Source organism: Lepisosteus platostomus, chromosome 12, assembly GCF_059453375.1.
Source record: "Lepisosteus platostomus isolate fLepPlt1 chromosome 12, fLepPlt1.hap1, whole genome shotgun sequence".
Taxonomy (NCBI): domain Eukaryota; kingdom Metazoa; phylum Chordata; class Actinopteri; order Semionotiformes; family Lepisosteidae; genus Lepisosteus; species Lepisosteus platostomus.
In genome coordinates this window covers 44,671,669-44,693,584 of record NC_142622.1, presented here as the reverse complement: position 1 = coordinate 44,693,584, position 21,916 = coordinate 44,671,669, and the positions used below count along the sequence as shown (strand labels likewise).

At 39.8% G+C, this 21,916-nt stretch overlaps 1 protein-coding gene across 3 annotated transcripts; it reads right to left on the bottom strand.

Annotated features, from left to right (window-relative positions):
• Positions 1-2,509: 2,509 nt before the first annotated feature.
• cnot10 (CCR4-NOT transcription complex, subunit 10) lies at positions 2,510-20,820 on the bottom strand. 3 transcript variants are annotated; one of them, XM_088602216.1, is made up of 19 exons: positions 20,524-20,820; positions 19,603-19,700; positions 18,910-19,071; positions 18,676-18,826; positions 17,605-17,744; positions 15,812-15,898; positions 15,388-15,471; positions 14,872-14,989; positions 14,492-14,641; positions 14,180-14,382; positions 13,886-14,007; positions 12,985-13,161; positions 12,512-12,592; positions 8,862-8,975; positions 7,732-7,862; positions 6,778-6,813; positions 5,671-5,798; positions 3,875-3,950; positions 2,510-2,996 (listed from the first exon to the last, which is right to left on the bottom strand). In XM_088602216.1, exons 1-19 carry the CDS (start codon positions 20,540-20,542, stop codon positions 2,845-2,847), a joined length of 2,229 nt encoding a protein of 742 aa, XP_088458342.1. In that variant the 5' UTR covers positions 20,543-20,820; the 3' UTR covers positions 2,510-2,844. The 3 variants fall into 3 exon arrangements, with proteins under 3 accessions (XP_088458342.1, XP_088458344.1, XP_088458343.1); XM_088602218.1 differs by having other exon boundaries at positions 12,512-12,589; XM_088602217.1 differs by having other exon boundaries at positions 17,605-17,741; positions 20,524-20,819.
• Between the last annotated feature and the right edge of the window lie 1,096 nt (positions 20,821-21,916).

The following is a 21,916-nucleotide window of genomic DNA, read 5'->3' as shown; positions in this document are numbered from 1 at the left end:
TCAAAAAGTCAATTTCAACCCAACCAAATAAGCTTAGATAGGATGAACAATCTCCTTCCAGTCTTGTTCATTCTGCCAAAATGTTACTATTAAAAAAAATCTACTTATAGCTGATCACTGGCTTTCTGCAGTTTCAAGGTTTATTTCCACAGTTTCAAATTTGTTGGTAATTTTTAGTCTTAAAACTATAAAATGGATCATGTACCTTATAACGCTCACGCATGTTAAACATTTAAACTTTTATTTATTTACGCCTGCATATGGACATGATGCTTTTTGGCTGATGACTTAAAAATAAAAAGTTTTAATGAAGGGCGGTGCGCTGCATATTTTGAAACTTCAAAGTTATGACAATGTTTTTGTGTGTGTGTGAGAGACTCAGTTCTAAATATTTAATCTCATTATACACATCTGCCTGCTATTTTGGCATATAGATGTTATTTTTTTAATCTGTAATGTCTAGTAGCCCTGATTAAAAGCAGTAAACAACACATGATTACTGAAGTTATGAAAATCAAACGCATATCTTAAAGTTAACAATAATAAAGTCAAAGTCTGGAATGTAGAATAAGACTTACACAACAAAGCTGGTACAATAGAATCATACCCTGGAGTCTTTAAGAGCTCATTTGGTTTTGTAATTATTCAAGTCAATTGAAACATGCGTTTCCATAAACAGTATTTGTTTATTCTGTTCCTCTCTCTGTCCTTAAGGTGATTGGAGGTGGGGTTTATAGATTTATTTACAAATTCACTTAGTAATTAGGGCAGTGTACAAAAACTCTTTACTAATCCAATAAGGTGCTTACCTGCTACTAAGCAATATGGTAGTACAACTGAGAACCATATCAATCAATGCATTGAGGCACCATTAACAGTTTGACAACCTACTCACACATTTCTCTACCCAATAGTGCTCCCTGGGGCTGTGGAATTGGAAACCTGAGTGAAAAGGTGTGTCATCTAATTTGGAATTGTATGGGTTTGGAAAATAGCCCATTGCCTGCCAGGACAGGCTGTGGCTCCCCAGCGATCCTGTATTGTGTGAAGCCGCTAGAAAATGGATGGTTGGGAAACAGTAAACTTGCCTTCTCAAAAGCCACTGCCCGGGAGTCCGACAATCCTGCTGAGTTGAGACGATTCTCTGGCGACTTTCCACTGAATCAGATTGCATTTCAACGGAGTGTGGTGTAATAGTGTTTCTTTGTCAGGGAGCTATTTAAATTATGTTCCTGCCCAATAACAAAAAAAAGCTTACAAAATTACATTCATGAATAAACTGTGAAATTCTTAAATTTTAGAACATTAACTGTGATCGGTTTTAAATTCAAGCAGTTTGTGTTGAGCTAATCCGTTTTTTTGTAATCATCTGAGATGCTCTGCCATGTCTTTTGTTACAGACACTGTAAGTGTGGTATGTAGGCAACCCTGGTACCCACCGGAGCTACTCTGGGTATGTTCTGACTTCAGTTAAACACAAGCGCTACTGCAGAACTTTAAATCTGCAAACGGACTTTTTTAGAAATTTTTACTACACTCATGCCCATCCATCCTTGTTCTCACCCTGTCTACCAGCTGTCATCTACCTGGTCTAGTCTTGAATGCTGCCTAAACTTTTTAAATTTAATTTTTCTAACCCTCCTCATTTGACATAATCTGCAAACTTGAGTAGTTCACTAACAAGTCAGGAATCTAGCACGTGGACATAAATTAAGAAGAGCAGAGTGGCTCTAGTAGACATCCCTGCAGGACTCCCCTAATTGCATCTCCCTAATTAGTGAAGGTTTATTCCATGCTGAAAAAGAAGAGAAAATACACATTTCGGCTGTTGAGCCTTTTTCGGGGGGAAAAAATCCCACCAAAGACTCATCAACCACACGGCCGGACAGCTGAATCCAGACAGCCCACATCCTGAGCACAAGAAATACCTCCCTCTTCCACTTGGCATTTATTGGACCTGAGTGATCTTTTAATCTCCATGCGCCACACACAGCCTGCCTTGTCTGGTGACTTTCATCTGTATTACTCAGCTTTTTAAGGACAAAATCAAGTTGGTTTGTTTTATGACACTGAAAAAAATGTGAACTGAAAATGTGAAAAAAAAAGAGGACGCTCTAGGTACCAATAACTGGCTATATGCTTTCAACCAAGACTCAAATTTGGGTCCCTGTGTGGCAATGAGTCCAATCTATCCTTGAATGACTGAACTCCTTTAAGACTTGATGGTGTTCTTTTCATTTTTTTCCCCACTTTAGACAGCCACTAATGGAAATCGTAGAGCCCATATATCATCAGATCAAGCTTATATCTCTATAATAGCCAAAATGATTTGGCTTAAGTGAGCTGAATGTGCATTAACACAGTACAGCCCCAAATTATACAGCTACACTAACGTTCAGTGGTTGAAATCCTGTTCTTTTTAAGTGTTCCCTCAATGCCATATAGATGCTGCTTGTGCTGAATGAGACTTGCAGTAGAATTATAGGAGTTTGTCATTAAAAAGGCATGCTACGTAAAATGTTTTTAATTTTTTTGTTACAGCTTCTTTCAACAGATGTCAAATGTTCAGAAGTTTATCTAAAAAGAAAAATCATTTTCAACACCATCTAGGTCTGTGTGAAAGTACTCCAATGCCTTTTTCTTTGCACAGGGAAGAAACATCTATTCACCATATAATCCAATTCATAATAATTCCATCAGAGTGGGAAATCTAAATATTCCACTTCATTTTTTTTTTACGAGGGGGAGGGATTAGCATATAAATAATCCATTTAAATGGGCAATTAAAAAACACAAGTACTAGTCTTGTTCCTTAGGAGCACAAGTCCGCAGGGCCGAAGGCTCTCATTTGCGCTGCACGGTTGTGAAGGCTGGCATCTGAAGGGGCTGGATTTGCGGAAAGACTCCGGGTTTCTTCCGCACATCGGGAGCTGGGGTCTTGACAGAGGGAAGGAGCTGATTCCTTTTTATTATCTGCAGTGCCAGCTGTGTGTTTCCTAAAGAGCCCCCCCCCACCAAAAAAAAAGCTTGTTAGGCTCCTCATTCACATGCGGCTGTCACACTTCTTCATTGTGAACAGACTCGTCCCACTGTTGGGAGTCGAGGACAAAGGCACAGCTGCCTCTCACCCCAACAGCACCCCCACCCCGGCTCTGGGAGAGAGACCCGCTGCAGGGGAGGGCCAGCACTGCAGCCAGGGTTCGCTACAAATCAAGTGTCCTTCAAGGAGCAAACGCTCCCTCTGTGTGGTCTTTTTGTGCTGAGGATCATGGAGGAAAATGCAAAGAACTATTTAACCTGTAACCAAGGAGCTACTCAGCCTTGAGCCTACACAGGCCTGTTGCACTGGACACAACCTTGTACTTTTCCGGACGTCTGAAGCTCTCAAAACCATTGTGGCAGTGGGTTTAAGTGCTAATGGATCTGCTGTACCTCAATTTGGAAAGCTTCCGTTGAGAAGAAAATCCCACTTTTATGTACCCTGTTAATACCAGGCCATCAAACTCCAATAATTCCTTAACGTTAATATTTAACAGAACAAGTAAAGGTTTATTCCATGCTGGAAAGAGAAGAGACACAATGTTTCGGCTGTGGGGTATTCAGGGCACCTGAAGAATAAACCTTTACTTGTTCCTTTGCAGCCTACGCATGTACATAGCTCCCTACTTGAACTAGTTAATATTTAATGTTATTTTCTCTACCATTTTTACCTCCACATTCATCAACAGAAACTACAATAGCACACAGATCTTTTTAAGGAATGAAACATGTTATACCGAGACTTTGTGTTAACCATGCCATTAGCCGTCGGCAGATATACTGGCATACTGCGTGATGCCTGAGTGAGGGTTCCCCCATGATAGGCCATATTTACCATTCTGTAGCTCCAAGTACACAGCGAGTAAAATGGCCTCTGGAGGAATCTCCTTCGTGTGCACCAGTGAGGCTGCCTGTTTCAGGGCAAGAAATATTAAACACATTAAATCGTTCATGAAAGACTTAAGATAGTATAATGAGAAAAATAAAAATGAACTTGTTGGTTTAATTACCATTTACTGCTAAATCTCTAGAGCACATTACTGAAACTGTGCCACTGTACACATCGTTACGGTGCTGCTTAACACTTGTGTTGTCTTTGGTCCAGGCACAACCACATTACGGAGACTGTGCAGATTAAATTTTCCTTATTGCTCTTCTCATCTGGCTTACGGCTCCTTTACCCAATGAAAGCTTTAGAGATTGTTTATCACCATACACTTTGGCCTTGAGTGTAATCTGTCCTAGGTCTTTCTAGTGCAGCCCTGTCTAGGTTTGAGCTGATTACCATTAGTTTGCTTCTGTAGGTAAAAGCCTTTCTCCCTCTGTCACCGTCAAGGCCGCTGTCCTAAAGGAATCTATTCTTTGTCCAAGCTCTTCTAGCCTTTAGCTTATATTCTTCAGGACCAAATGCCTCCTTTCAATTTCTTGCCGACAATTTTAGACGTCCTTTGAATCCTCATACAGAGCAGATGCCTTTCGAAGGCCGCGTCCAGTTGATAAAAAGCAACGGCAGGATATTAGCTTTTTGCAATTAAAAACAATTTCAGCCATGCCACCTGCATGGAAGAGTGGGGTTATATTAGACTCCAGGCTCTCGCTGGAATCTCAGATCAGCCAGGTGGTGAAGTCTCCTTCCTTCCACCTGTGCACAGCGGCCTGCCTTCATTCCTACCTCAGCATGCCTTTTCACAAACGAACCTATTGTCTGTAGACTTTACTGGTGGACTTGTGCATGTAGCTGCACACCCACAGAAAAACCCATAGAAAGATGTAATGAGTTCAGAAGGCTGCACCTGCAGACTTCTCAATCATACTAGAATGAAACATCACATCCCCCATCTGTGTTCTCTTCCCTGGCTTCCAGTGCATTCCTGGGTAGAATTTTATTTTTGTACCTTTGCATAGAAGAGTCGTTGGTCCCTTCAGCACCTACTTGTGTTCTTAAGTCCTCCATAAATCACTGAGTGACAATAATTTTAGGGTCTACACCAGTTCAGTTCAGTTTATTGCCATACGCACTAGTGCAATGAACTGCTTACTTGCATGTATGCTTCAATACAAAGATATTAAGGAAAAAACAAACACAGAAAAGCAACAGCAGCAACAAGTTAAATAACAAAACTTTAAAAAACACATCAATGTGAGCCAGTGGTAGGGGTAGAGTTCAGCAATCTGACAGCTTGTGGCAAGAAACTGTCTCTGAATCTGGATGTTCATTCCTTTATGCTCCTATAATGCTGACCAGAGGGAAATGGGGAGAACAGAGAGAAACCAGGATGGCGGGATCCTTAGAGATATAAAACTTGTGCCTTAAGAGGGAATCGAACCCACAGCTCCGAGATGCACCAACGCGCTGCTCAACAGACCTGTGGAATTTACTGCCTCATGGCATCAGAAACCCAGCGCCCCTCACTATTCTTATATCTGAGCTAAAACCGCTCTTTTTAAATGGGCTTTTATTAATGTGCTGATGTATTGTCACTGCAAAACCATGGTGCCCTGCAATGCATTTCTCCGTAATCTGTCAGTGGACTTCGCTCATTTCGCGAAGCTCGTTAGGACACGATCCCAACGCGAACAGCACTGCAGGTGCAAGAGCGACACTGGAAGCACGAGGAGGGGAGGCCGTACCTGGTGGAGGCACTTGCGGGCTTTCTCGTACTCGCTCCTCAAGCAATAGGCGCTGCCCAGATTGAAGAGCACCATGGCTCTGGCGGAGGACACGGAGCTGGGGTAGCAGAGCGGGGTCTGCTTTCCTGCTGCAAGACACAAACTGGCCATGAGAACGGCTTCTTTCCGTGAGCAGGGATTCACACACTCTTACAGAGCTGCTCGGCGGTCTGTGTCGAAACTGTAGCTCTCTAAAGGAATATGAAGCACGTAACAAATTCTCCTATAACACCTTACAGTTAACAGTGTCTTGCCAAAGTAATCATTCCCTGACAGGAATATTGTAGTCTGATAAATTACAATATATCATTACTTTCAAATTAATTTTGAGACTATAATGATCAAAACGAACACTGAAACGTGGAAAAACCTGCAAAAATAATCATGTGAAATGCACAAACTGCTGAAGTATTCAGTCTCTCAAGTCAGCACTTGGTTAAGCACTATACTGTAAACAGGCGCCGTCCTTCGCATGAGACGTAAAACCGAGGTCCTGACTCTCTGCGGTCATTAAAAAATTCCAGGGCGTTTCTCGAAAAGAGTAGGGGTGTAACCCCGGTGTCCTGGACAAATTTCCCATTGGCCCTTACCAATCATGGCCTCCTAATAATCCCCATCTATGAATTGGCTTCATTACTCTGCTCTCCTCCCCACTGATAGCTGATGTGTGGGGAGCGTTCTGGCGCACTATGGCTGCCGTCGCATCATCCAGGTGGGGCTGCACATTGGTGGTGGTGGAGGGGATCCCCATTACCTGTAAAGCGCTTTGAGTGGAGTGTCCAGAAAAGCGCTATATAAGTGTAAGCAATTATTATTATTATTATTATATTATTATATCATCAGCACTTTTTGGCCTCATCTGTTTGGAGTACATTCTAAATATAAAGCCTTATTTGAAAGAGAAATAATCTCAATCTAAGCAAAAACTTGGAAACTCTGCAGGGGATGAATGCTTTTGCAAATCAGTGTATATGCTTATTTTGTTATCATGTTGTGTTAGTGTTGGAATTCACTAAAGCACAAGAATACAGTACAAATGCAACTAATAATGAACGGAGAATTACTTACAGGACTCCACTGGCTCATTTTCCCCTTTGTCAGACCCTACCGAGAAAACAGCAGCTGTTAATTAACACTACAAAATCACATCTGCTTTAACAGCTCCACGTTACTGTGTCTAGAAGTTCTCCACCTTCATATTTTCTTAATATCAGTTCATAAATGTTTCACTAATAAGTTTCCTTTCAACCCATTTATTACATGCTCTAATCAACAGTTAAATTTTAAAGAAATTAATATCATAAAAACAGGACATTTTAAAGCCTCAGCGACAGGGTTTATCTCCAGCACCACCACTGAAGATTTTGCAGGAGTATTTTTTAATTATGAGGTGTAATTCACTGATTAAAACTTCAGAAAAACACAGGGAAGATCAGGTTAAAAAAAATCTAGGTGCTCTGTTATTACAGGAAGAAAGTAACACTTATGAAATTGATCTAGGTCTTTCAAGAAGCATTTTTAAATGTGTTAGAATTTATTTTTAATGTTAATAATATCTAACTCAGTATAAAGGTGCACTTTAAAATGCATTATTATATGAGAGTTTATATTGGATATAACAGAGTGATTATATTTAACATGGTTTCTCATAGTGGTTTGAAGTAATCACAACCTAAAAACAACTTTTATTTATATTGACATTAAAACTTTACTAAATATGGATAAAAACAGTTCCTCGTAGTACAACAGATGTGTTGAACACACAAAGTTTAAAAAACTTATAAGGGACGTAGATCAATGAAACGAGGAGGTCTGTAAATCTGACGGACAAAGGGTGATGGGGCAGAATTTGATAAGAAAGAAAAATAAAACCTTTAACAGCAATCGGATATCTCTTTAAAAAAATGAGAAAAAACACCGAGGCAAACAAAGCTCACAATCTGCACGTGTTGTAAGTTAAGGGTTGTGTCAGGGAAGCAGCTTGAAGCACGAGCGGTTTTAATCAAGTGCCGACTCATTAACCTTGATCCTGCTCGTTTGGAGAGATCCCCAGGGATACGTCGGTGACGTTCTCGGGGTTCAAGTGAGTGATGGCATCGGAGATCCTGTCCAAGGAGATGAGTGCTTCTGCTGCATATAGGTGTCCCAGAAACCTATGCCAACACAGACATGTGGCAGCAAATTCCCACTAACAACTAAAGAGACCCTTTTAAGTTCTTTAGACAAAGACTGGGTCTAGTATCACACTAATGCATGCATCCTGCAAACAGCCGAAGGATTTGTTCACAGTTAAGATTTCACTACTGTTCCATTGTTACAGCTACTAATGATTTTAACAATTCATTATTTTAATCGTATATTGAAGTCCTGTTTTCAATATGTGTATAATATTATGTACATCATAGCTATACATGCAATAATAGTCTGGAAGAGCCAAATGAATGCACTTAAATGCATCTTTATTTAGTTTTTCCTCAATTGTCTACACAAAATCAAATGAAATTTAGAAGTGCTTGTCAACCCCGAATTAAGTTATTAAAAAGCAATTAAAAAAATCCTCATTCTGTGCTTTTTTGCAATTTCTGTTGAACGTCAATTCAAAAGAGAGCTAAGTAAAGAACCCACAAATGAAACAAGTACCTGAAATAAGAAAGCTAAGAAAAATGTAGCCAATAAATAATCTAATTTGCATTCATAATAATACAGAATTTCAGCGTAAAACAGCTGAACAGCTGTTTTAGGAAACACTGCAAGCTCAAGGTAGAAATAACCAAACCCTTCAAAAGATCAAAAGAGTTCAAGTATTGGGAGTGACATGAGATGTTTATCACATCTGTATAGGCAATTATAAAAAATGACACCACTTCAAAAGTGCGCACATCAAGGACCATTTTTCCTTCCCTACATGAAATGGGGAAACAGCCTCCCATCTTAATAACATAAAAGGTCACGGGGGTGACACTGGAGGGGTAAATTTGTAAAACCAAATAAATCATCCCTGAGTCATTAAGAAGACGTCCGCGTGTGCTGGTATCCCATCAATCACAGCAGGGATATGGGGGCAGGGGCAGGAAGTCTCACAACACCCTCTCCATTAGAAGGACAGACAGAAAGGGATACGTATAAGGCACAAACCAACGGCACAAACGTACTTCAAGGATCCCGACAGCTTCGTCTGCTGCAGCAGTTTCTCTGCGTGATTCAGCGCCATCAGGTTGTCGCCCAGAGCCAGAGCGACGTAGGCACTGCAGGCCAGGATGCAGCACCTGCCAACAACAACACAGGTCAGTGGCAGCCTCACCAGTCCAGCCAGCTGACAGTAGTCTGGCCGGCGGTCACCAGTTCGGCTACCAGTCACCAGTCCGGCCAGCGGGCACCTCGCAAGTCTCACAAGCTTCTGCCCGAAGCTCCACAGCAGCCGGGCAGAAGCTTGTGAGACAACAGGTTTGTTTAAAAAGGGAGCGAGTACGAGTTTTTACAACTCACTGGGTTACGAGGGGTTCACAGTGATGAGTTTTAAGATTGAGCATTTGACACAACGGATGGGAACCATCGCTCTGGATATCACAAACCAAAAAAATTACAATTAAATTATTTTTTAAATTAATTAAAACTATTTACACATTTAAACTGGCCTTCGTGATATTAAAAAATGAATGAATACAGCCTAGTTTTTACAGGAAAATAACCAAATTAATCCAGAAGAAATTTACTTTGCTTGTCTGTTGTGAGACAAGTGAGCTTTTCTATATATGTGATACAGGGAGATCAAGCTAAAAATCCGATACAAAATTGAATGCATCATTGATGGAAGGCAGAAGACTCCTTCCTAGTACCAGTGAGCCCTTTCTTTTTATATATAAAAAAATGTAATGTCTGTTTTCTTCCCCATCAAAGACATGAATCAGAATATCCTTAATTCTGAAATAACACAATCAGTCCATTCATAAAGACTGCCAGCACATTACAATTCAACACGTCAGAAATTCAACATTTTTACTTGCTCTACACTGTATGCTGAAAATAAATGTGCGCCTTATCTTGTTCAACAAAAACAAATATATAATATACTGCAAATGAACAGCTGTTATTTTTTAAAAGTGTTATATAATATACTAAAAACACTTCAGTTAAAAAAATGAAAACCTTAGAAAAGCGTTTTCAGAGGGCTATAGACGTTACACCAAAGAGAACACAGAAATCCCTATTACCAGAAACCCCCACCTATACAGGCTCTTGTTTTACAACTCAAAGGTCTACAATAGCCTTTTTTTAAAAGGTAGAAAACAAGGTGCCTCAGCAGCTACAACCCCCATTGCCAGTAACACAACAGGCCCTGGAATTCCAGGAAAGAAACCCGAAGCAAAGGACCAGCCTCCTCATAAACTTGTCACAGAGCAGGGTGCCAGGCCAAATGTCAGTCCTTTATTCCAGACCTCTCCCGACTACAACAGGAGGCTGATGAAATTAAGACTGTCAGCGGGGGAAACCTTTTTCCAATCAGGCTTACAGAGAAACAAAACAGGAGAAAGGAAAAAAAAGGCTGTTGTGCTACAGGTTGAAGTGAGTTATATTACTTCATAAGGCTAGGTGTAAGATAAAGAACACTGTGACTGGGTAACCACAGCTGGCCGTAACAAATACCCAATAAAACACTATACTACACTATAAAGCATGTCTTGGGGGCTGTTTAAAGGCTGCGCAATAAGAGAACTGGGCTTTTAAAAGAGAAACAAAATCTCAGAAAACAAGTTCTAAAAAATAACGCATTTTAAAAAGCTAAAAAGAAACAAATGTTAACTTTACATGTGTGTTTTACAGCAAAGTAAAAGCCAAGATTTTCTTTGACACCCACACATACAAAGTGGATTTGAGTGCATTATTACACTCTTTATTATTACATTTATTTTAGCAATGTTATTGGAATATTAAAACTTCCACTGATTGCACCACAGAAGACTTGGATTATCCTGTACAACCCAAAACACCAGTTACTGTATATTCCACTTATTTATTACCATTCTTATTTATTCTAAACAAAGCTCCAGTCAACTAGATTTACATTTGCACACTGCAAGGCTTGTTTTTGTATTCTGTAAGTAACGGCTTCAAGTGGTATTCAACAGATAAAGAACTGTAAAGACAAAGGACAAACTCCTTTTCTAATGATAAGTGGGACATCTTCCAGTATTTGCAATTAATGGCTGTTCTCCGACCAACTCTGCCAGGTGAAAAAACTTTCCTGGGGGTATAATGAGCCCATTAAATCAATCATTGTCTCAGCAGGGTGGGTGGATTTGTGTGGAGACAATGCTGATTGAAGCGTGGCCTTTAGATTCCGTGTTAAAACCACTTCCTTTGAGAGGACTGTTAAAGATCTCATATCACTAAATGGGTGCCAGCAGGTAGGCTGACCCTCCTTCCCTGATGCATTAGGCCCGGAGGAAGTCTTTAAAGCCACGTGCATTTGAATGGGCCCATGAAACAGGATTCAATTCCTCTGTCCGCGCAGCTTAACACATTCATCACTTGCACATACAGTATTCAAATTGTTCTTTTAATAAGTTTAAAAAAATCTTTAATTACACGAGGATGTGTGGAAAGACTCCTTTCATGGAAGCACGCCATGGTAAAAAGAGAATGGGCAGTCTGTGCGATACGTTTGCCTTGTGTAAGTATTGCCCAAACTTGACTGTTTACTGAGAAAATCTCTACTAATGTTTCCCAGATACTCTTTTCATTGCACAATGCCTATAAAAATGCAGCAAAGGCATTACATCACTCAATATGCTAGTGAGATATCCAAACAAATACACCCAAATAGATTATTTCTTCAACACAGTATGAATGCCAAAACTTGCCACCATCACCATATGGCTACAATATAACAGCAACAAAATCCTCTTCAACCATTTTCAGCTCTTCACCTTTCAAGCAGGAGGGATGAGCTCCAAAAGTCTGTTTACAAAAATTAGTTACAAAACTAATCTGGGACCAGTCCAGAGAAGAGCACCAAGATACATTCCTGACTTAAATGGAATGTCCTACATGAACAGGCAAAAATAAATGAACCTTTTTTTAGTTTTGAATCAAAAAGACATGAGTGGTCTACTTAATTAACTTCTTCAGCATCAACACTTAAAGACAACCTGTAAGACACAAGAGAAACAGCAAACACGTCTACATACAGTTAATGGGAATAAGTTGACCAGCCACATGACCAAAACTGATAGCCTGGCTTCTTTCAACACACGGTTGCCTGGTTGGTCCCAGCATCAAATCTACAAGCCACCAAATAAGTTAGATATGTCAAATGGCTTGCTCTCATTTGCAGTGTTTCACATAACCTTACGATTTTCAGACATGAATTTGTTTTATTCGCAAATCTAGAACCTAGTGAGAAAGCCTATCATGTCAACAATTAAGACAATGACTAGAGGTGCGCTACTCTGTCTTCAACAGCATGTGACGATCTACAGACAACAGCTATTTGAACACAAGCCAGGAAAGTGATGGTATCACTATAAAACGGGGAAGGTGTGACGCTTATAAACAAAAATTAAATCAACAAAAAAACACATTTTTGTTTATTCTGGTGAGGGTGAGGTTTTTACACCTCTCTGGTGCATGATCAGTATTCTGATGAGAATTGTTTTGTGGTATTAATATTATATTAATTATAAAGGGGCCTAAAATCAGCTTATGACTCAGTGGTTTTGCCGTGACATCGTAACGAGCAGCCTGACTTGCAATGGCGGAAAGGTCACTACACTTCACAGAGTTATTTCTGTTCTCATCTCACCTCAGGTTTTCAAGCTCTTGCTTTCTGAGTGGGGAGGATGGAGCAGCTGGAATGAACTTATCTCCCTCCTGGCCTTTACTGCTGTAAAAGAGGGCAGGAAAGAAAATTAGGGTTTACAAAAATAGCTGCTTACAGGATGTGATAAATACCTGTTTAAACAACACACGGTGACATTTGGTACCTGACATGACTGTACACGAGGTATTCGGACTGTCAGGTGAAGTGTTTTCTGTGCAGTTCCTTAAGCTGGCGTGCTTAGACTACAACAGAGCGGTTCTGCGGCTGCCAGCTGAATCTAAAAACCCGAACACATCGTGGCTGCTGATCCTCATGCCCAGCTCTGCCCAAACAAGGAGGCTGTAGCTCTATGAGCTGCTAAACCCAACGTCCAGTGCACCAACAACACCGCTGAGAGATCCTGAGAGCTCGCGAGAGGGCTGGCCAGCAGAGGAAAGGGTTTAAAACACTCGAACCTGCAGGCTTCGCTGCTCTCACTGCTGCTCTCCACACTGCCCGACTGGCTGGAACTCTTGGAGCTGTTATCAGACTTGGCTTCCTGTTGGTGCTCAGGCAGCAGCAGCAACGCATTCCTCAGGCAGATCGCTGCGAACTCCATGCTGGCCACGGGAATCGCAGCAGACTGACCATCACTTCCCAAAAAGGAAAACAGAAACCAAGATACAAGCTTGCTTCTATTTTTGAGATCCGAGTCCTGAATAAGAGGTCGCTCATTTTCAAAATTATGTCAGGTTCACATATGAATCATACAAAAACTAAACATCTGATTTCGTGAAACTACTGTCTGCTCAGCATGAGTTTTGGACTATATAATCTGTAACTCAGATAATCGAGCCCTGGATTAGCATTTATCAGTGTTAATGAAACCAGTCCAAATTGAGCTAAATCGCCCTCTAGTGGCAAAAAGACTAAATGCAGCCCAGTGCTCTTTGGTATTAACCTACTGTACTTAAATTGTGACCTTGGTCAGCGTATACTAACGATCAAGATTAAGTTAGACCTGCAAAACATTTTCTGTGCATGTTCTTTACACAAGGAGGAGTAAAAATGATGATGAAGTCCTATCAGAGAAATAAAACGTAACTGGGAAAAGGACTCTTACTTAATTTCCACTTTTTCTGATCATAGTTACTAAAACTGTGGGGGTCACAGCAACTCAGGCAGCTTTTCATGAGCTATATAACGGCAGGAAATTAAAGCACCTTGACTGTCAGTAAAGAAGAAAATATGAAATAATATATTACACCCACTAGCAAAAGAATGACAGCTTACTGTAGTTAAACTGTTCCTTAAGCTAACTTAAATAATGATCCCATTTTCTTAACATACAGTAGGTCTTTTGAAAACTTTTTTTACTTGTAAATGGTGTTCTGTGTAGACTGTGACGCCAGGACAATCTTGCGATGATACCCTTGCCCCACAATCGACTGTACAATGCCCTTTTTGCTGGGAAGGCCCTTGGTCTCCTGTTCTGAATTCTGAAAAGGAAAACAGGACAGAAAGTGTGAAGGACAGGAAAACTAGGAAAGGACCAATGTTACAGGGGATTCATTTAGAGAAACTAGATAAGCTTTGCATTTCTTTTATTGGATTTGTAAAAACACACAGCACGTTAGCAAAGCGCCGGTACCGCGCCCACGCTGTCCTCACCCCCTTGTTGGCTGCGATACAGCACTCGGCCAGTCGGAGCCACAGCCGGGAGTTCGAATGATACACCTGAACGGCCTCAATCAGGCACTCGAAGGCCGCCAAGGGCCTGCCGATGTGCAGAAGCTGGATCCCGCAGTTATACAGCAGCTCATACTGTTTGTTGGCCAGGAGAGTGCACATGGGTATGCCAGAGAACTTCTTACCTGAAAGCAAACAAAAGAAGACCAGTGAGAGGAAAGCCCATTATTTATTCTGTAAAGAAGCCACGGGTTTTCAACAATACAGCTGGAAAAATATCTGGGAAAAACATACCCTGCCCATTGCTGCTGGCAGATAACTGCGCACACGTGTGGTCATTTTCCTGCAGGGCCTTCTTGAAGTAGAAAATGCCCAAATTGTGCTTTCCCATCGCAAAATGTATGCAGCCGAGATTGTTCCAAAACATGCACCGAACACATTCCCCTGAAAAGGCAGCATTCACGTGTCTTAATATCTTTACAACATTTTCAATTCAATATTCAAACAGATTTCATGCGGATAGAAAAATATATGAAATGAGATGTTTTAGCAATGGTCAACAAAGTGTGTCAAATTAACAAAATCTTGATGACAATAAATACAATATAATACTAACATCTATATCTATACATTTCACCTGCATTAAAGTATATGTCAATGAAAGAAACAGTTACCAGTTTTCATGACCCCAGGGTGTTCTGCAATGTTGGAGCTATTTAAGAGCTTTACTGCTTTCCTGTAGTTACCCCTCAAATATTCAAAATTGCTCTTCAGAAAGAGGGAGGGGGCAGACTGGTGGAGGGGAAAAAAATGTTATCAAAGACAGGTTTTAACAGTTGATATCAATGCAAAAAGCACTCAGCCTGAAGCTGGCAAACATACCACAGTAGATTAAAAAAGAAGGCCCCACAGTCAAAAAGAAGTGTTTCTTTCCTTTTATCTTTCAACATGAAATAAACGTTCACCTGCAAAACTGGGTATTATTCTATAGTTAAAAAAAATCAAGAGAACTACGTACCACCTTACAAATGTAGACTGTGTAAATTAACCTTATCGCCATCAAAGAATCTTAGCTACTGCAGTGAAATAGGAAGTAAAATACAGGTGCACTTCATACACCCCCCAGTACAGCAAAATGAAACACTCGGGTTTCGGGTTAAAACAATTACGAAAACACTGCATACACTTACATTTCCAGCTGTGTTCATAACTGACTTGATCTCCCTTTTACAGGCCTTCAAAGACTTCATTTGAATATAAGCTCTTACTTTATACTGAAAAATAAAACAACAGATTAAGCAACTCCTCATCTAAATAAAGTCAGCGGTCGTCTCACAACACTAAGCAAACTGCTTTGCCATTTACTCTGCTCAGCTGTCAAATCAAGCTGCATCTCACAGCTGACACTTACAGCATTAAGATAACAGAAGACTCCATTTCTAGCCACTGTGACAGTCTGAGCACTTTCCCTGTTAAGATGTGGAGGCAGCAGATGCTTCACTGTGACTGTCAGGTAGTTCACACACACAGAACTACATTAAAGACAGCTTTACCACACTCATGTGTATCACATTCCTTTGAATCCCTGTATTTAAAAATGTTTATATCGCCTACCTGGTGAATTTTTGACTTGGCTGCCTCAATCATTGCGATATATTCTGCCTTCTGGTTTGCTCCTTCTTTGTTTGCATTGTTGGCAGCCTGTTAGATTGTCAGAAAGAAACCAGATTTGTATATCACTGCTGATTACGGTTAATAACGTAGGCCATACTTGTAAAGTACCAACCCCCACAACCTGCATAAACCTCGAGTGAAACACAACATTCTTTGTGGACATGGATAAATACAATGTAGTGTTGAAGTGTCTCTGACGTGGACCAACATACCGATGCTGCTGTTCCCAACACAAGCTGACTTATCAGCTTCTGATGCAGAACCAGGCTGTGATATGTCAGTAGCACAAGACTTCCAGTTTAAACAGATACTAACCACAAATTTTAATGTGCAAATTGTTGACTGGCGATAGCTTCCAAAGAAATTCAAATCCTTCGGGAACTGTAACCAAAATTGATTTTAAAAAGGAAATAGAATAAAATAAAATTAAATAAATTAAAAAGGAAATAAATGAGGAAGTAACACTGGCATTATGGACACATTACAGGTAGTTTTCTTAAAAGAGGTAGCTGTTTCTATAAAAAGAAGGATTGAATGAAACTGAAATTCATGTAAACAATCGCAGTCACTACATGTGAAGTTGGCTATATTCTCTTGTTCACACACTGGGAACTAGCCAAATGGTCTCCTTACTTTGCACACCAAACATGTTCAAAAGCTAATGTACTGAAACTCTAATAAATGCAATGATTCTGTCTCATGAAAACATGCTTTTCACAAATCTACAACAGCAGTTCCCAAACTAGGGGATTTATAAAATGGTGGTGTTATTGTACACTGAACTGCTCCCGCCTTTTTAATTACTATTAATTGAATCAACTGCTACATGGGGCAAAAATTCTTTGGGGGAAGATGATCATGAAAAATATGTAGGAGCAAACATGCGTTTATAATGGAAGCACACCAAGCAGATCTATGCACATTCTGTGACTAAAATGAATTACTTCAAACATACCACCACTGGCAGGTTATCTGTGTGCTACTGATAGCAGGTGTGGCATAGCTTGGGAACCACTGTCTGACAGAATCCAGGGTTGTGTGTCAGACGGGACACACAATTACATCATGAGATAAGAACATAAGAAGACTTATAAAGCAGACGGGGCCATAGGGTTTGTCCCAGGAACTTCAACCAGACACTGTTTTTAAACAATATCAGGTTCGACAGCATGCATGAGAGGTTTGTTCGGCACTCCCAACAGATCTATGTAAAAAGTTGCTGCTTGTTCTCGGCTCCAAATGTGTGTCTGCATAGTTTCTGCTTATGTTCCGTGCATCATGTTTGCTCGGAAAAAGTCCACTGAGTTGAACGTTTATGTCTTTGAGGTTTTTAATACATTAATCAGGTCCCCTCACAGACTTCTATGCTCACCAGTCAGGTGCTGCACGGGTGATTCCCAACACCGATAACATGTCAGCAGTCTGACTTAACAGCACAGGGTGGAGACATGAGACAGTGCTTCACCAGTTAAAGAGTAACTTTATGCAGGTTTGAAGTTAGCCAGGACTCTGTAGTCTACTCATTCCAACACTGCCAGGGGATCATGAATGATCAAGTAGTCACAGCCACGATTAAAGTCTCATCTTTCTGAAGGATGGCACCTACTATAGCACAGGGTAGACTACATAGACCCTGGTTTGGAAATTCAGGTCCAGAGGGAGGAATTTTGTAACTATATAAAAACACCAAAGATTTTCTACTGTTTCTAAAATTCCAATTTTAAGAGGCCTACCTCAGTTTTGCCATTTTTGTTGTTTCCTTGAACAGCAAGTTTCTCCAGTACTGCAAGAAGGTGCAAGGCTTTCTCGGGCTGGAATGTCAGCAGATATAGGTCCACGAGCAGGAAGCACACTGCCTGAGCAAACTTCTCTTCTAGGACAAAAAACACCATCAAGCCAAGCCAAACTACTGCATTACCCATTTTATTGTCAAGATACCTATCACAATGTTGCAGTCCTGTAGCAGCACACATATTTATAAACTTAAACATGTACTGTCTACAAAGACAACAGTTTAACTACATGCACTCCATTTCTATCCATATTATACATGTGTTTAATAGGTTATATTAGAATTATGCATATACCTAGAATCAACAGAATATTTATCACTTACAACTGCAAACAGTTTACAGTCAATATTAGGCAAAAGACAATTCCAGATATACTTTGAAGCAGATGCACTGACAGTTATTGAAAACAATTGACATAGGATGATTAATATTTGTCAGTGGGAGACTGCCACCAGTAGTATTTTGCATGGAACTGAAAATACTGCCATTGCTGAATTTTGCATACAGCTCCTATCTAAAAGCTGGTTAAAATTATTGTTCCTGTTCCCGTCTCCAAGAATTGTGATGTCATCTGTTATTCCATTTGTCATGTGAGGAAAACACACAAGTAAGCATTTCATTGTACACGGGTAGATATGAAAATAAACTTGAGCTTGAGTTCTACTGGAAAATTAACAGGCTAGCAGGTATATTGGTTCCTTTCCATATTTTTCTTTTAGGCTTGACAATCCTGAGGTTAAATTAACTCATCACATGAGCCCATTCAAATTAATCTTAATTTTGAATATATAATCTATACCTAAAATGTATTTTCTAAAACTATGCATGCATTAAAACAGTGAGAAGTTTCTTTTTTACTCTTATCAAATATAAAAAAATATTCTATGTACTCTTTTCCTATTATACCTGAAGAATACTATAAGTGAAATGAAAACCATTTGCATCCTCTGAATCTAGGTTATATTCATATCATACAAATACACATATTTAGAAAAAGACCGAGACACATACCAAACGGTTCCAAAAACTGATAAAGTTTCTCTCCTACTGCAATAGCTTCCGAGTACTGACGCATGTGGTATAGGACAATGGCTTGATTGTAGTAAAGAATGCTGTTTTCCACATCATCCAAACCGTCCATTTCTTCTACTGCAGCATGAACCTAGGTCAAACAAAGGTGCTTTAATTTAATTTAGGTGCAAAGGAAACAGTCCGTTGAAGAGAGGTTTCCTTTCAGCAGGTTACCTGATTTTTCATTGTGGCAAGTGCCTGCTTTAAAGTGTCAGTAGTAGTTTGGCCACTTTTGTAAAATTCAGCAATGGCCTTGTTCATGGCAATTTTGTAGTCATCCTTGTTCCATTCTTGAAGGTGCTCAAGGTGTTTCACGCATTCATCATAACTTCCAGACTAAAAGAAAAAGCAAAAATTGACCGTCAAGCAGAAATCAAATAACAGCGCCGGATAAAAATAAAAAAACGTTGTAAACCTTTTAATTTTATCTACAGAAAAGGTGACACAACTCTCTGAACATGTTCACACCTAAAAGGCAGCCAATAGTGAAGCCATCTCAGTATCAGTATACCACAGAAAATAGTTTAAACATGGAGCAAGTGGAGGTTAACATATTAAACATGACTGCAAACTCATTTAAACAACACACTCAGGGGTGGCCGTGCCTACAGCTCAGTCACAATGCACTTAATATCTTCAGCATCAGTTTATATTTTCAAATTATGGAAAATTTCACAATACAGCATGTAAAACTAATTCCATGTAACAATCTGTGAAATTATGCTGTTACATCTAAAACATATATCAAGAGAGCAAGAGCACTGAACGTTTATCAAAGTCACTGCAATATGTAATATTTGTTTCTAATAATTTTTCCTAAGCCCTTCTTTTACGAATTACACAGTTCTGTCAAATACCACACATTACCGAAAATGCTTGAAAAGCACTGGCGGCGAGTTCTTTTTCCCGATCTGTGATCCCAGAAGAAGCTGAATTGTTCTCGTGTTTTGCCTCATTGCCTTGCTCTATACAAAAAAAAAGACAAAAAGGGTTAATTATGATTAACTTAAAATATTATGCACCGCTAAATAAAAATAAGCTATAATTTTATCCATGGTTCTGGAACCCCCCTCCCAGCAAATCTACACGGCCATCATGTTCTCAATGTTTTCAGCACTTCGTCTGGGCTCTCTCTCACCAAACACCACAGCAGCAACACAGTACAAAGAACAAACTTCTCTTCATGACCTTATCCATACATTTTCTAACTGCTTTCTCCAAGACAGGTCGCCTAGGAGCCGGTACCTATCCCTTTGCTTAAGATTAAGTTTAGGAACCAGCACATCTGCTCGTTGTCGTTTAAGATATCCCTTAAATAGCTCTTCGCATAAGTGCAAACTTAATTCACATAATTATAGGATTAATCTAAACTCTTTAAAAAAAACTTTAGACGGCGCGGGACCACCGCAGAGCAGTCAGATACGAGAGAAAGACACAAACGTCACCGTCATCTCCACAGCTGTACGCGACATTTTAAAACCTGAGAAAATTTAAAGCATAGCTGTGCCAACGGAGATGCTTCCCGGGTATAAAAAGTTAACCAGTATAAAAAGCGGGTTAACTGTACACACAGAGTATATCCTGAATATCCTGAATAAAAGACCACAGACATTGATATACATAACATAAACTAACAGAAATATGCTTCACTTCATTACTGACTCCACATAAGTCACCATACATCTACCCATCTAGAGAATAGCTGTTCTTTTAAACATAAGTTATTTAAATATTTTATTATCGATAGAGCAAAAAGTTGCTTTTAATACAAAGTCGTAATATATATACCTGTTGTGTTATCTGCCATTTCCTCGGTTTATTTACCCAGTGTGCAGACAGCTGTCTATTACGGATTCTTATTACGTTCTGAGAATGTAACCGTCTCAAAGCTTCAGAGCGCTTATAAGTCTTCAAGTCAAAACGCGTTCCAATTTGCAAACTGTAAATGTCACTTTCCTTTAAATCACAAAATACATTTAGAAAATTTCTTCAAGAGGAATGAGATGCGATTTTACGGTCAGGGAATTTCAAATCACAAATCGCTCTCAGATGTCCGCCATGAAAATTACCCACAAGCGCCCCCGCACCCAGACGCAAGAGATTTACGTCATCAGGTTCGTCTGTCAGCGGAGCGCAACAGCGACGCCTGTCGCCGTGGAGGCCGCTGAAAAGTCTTTCTAATGGTTTAAAGCCAATTAAAAGGCCAATTAAGCATCGAATAACGAATACACTGTGATCTTGACTCCCCCTCGGTTTGCACGTCTTTGAAGGGGATGTGAATGTATTATTGTGTTTGTTAAATGCATCCTGTAACAGCCAATGCAGCAGACAAAATAGCACTCCAAACTCTTATTTTTTCACAGTACATTTTTTCCTGTCATCAGATAACCCAACTGCCCGTGCAGTTTATTTTTCCCCAGTAGAAACCGTAAAATGTTAAACTGGTATGTGTGCACTCCAAAATGACATGCACAGATTATTCAATGGAGTGTAGAGCCTAACATAGTGCTTAGACACTCTGCAGTAACTGAACACTTTTCTTCAGTCCACACTAGTCACACAATCAATTTGTATGTGGCTCAGCCACTCAAGCTAAATAGTGCTCTGATTAATCAACAGAGTCTCTTAATTAGTTCCACAAATGCAGACAATTACAGCTGTTTCAAAATGTAAATGTATGCTTTTCCTTTGTAACATCGTAAAATGAGCTGTTGAAATCGGCAACAAAATATGTTAATGATGTATTTAAAAAAAACAGAAAATCAATGTCTTTGAAAATAACAATGCAAATACAAACCGTGGAGCCCTAAAACAGAGTAGTACCTCTTCTAGTAATGTGCATGCCTAACAGCACCTCCCAGTTAGTGGCCTCTTCATTTCAGTCATCTATACCAGACGTTGTATCAATACGAATGTCCCTGTATAATCAATCCCTGAATTCTACCAGCAATGACTTAAAAAAGGGCTCATGTTTTTCATCCAGAGTCTGAATAAATCGCAGCTGGGGGCTCTTCTCAGAAGTGCTACTGCAGTGTGCCAGCTCTTGATGAAAGCTTGACTTTCCTCCTATACGTATGTGAACTAATGAGATGAAAAGTATCTATACAGAGTATAGATAAAGTAGTATACATACATACTGTATAAAGTAGTATACAAAAGCACATATTATACTGTATATTCA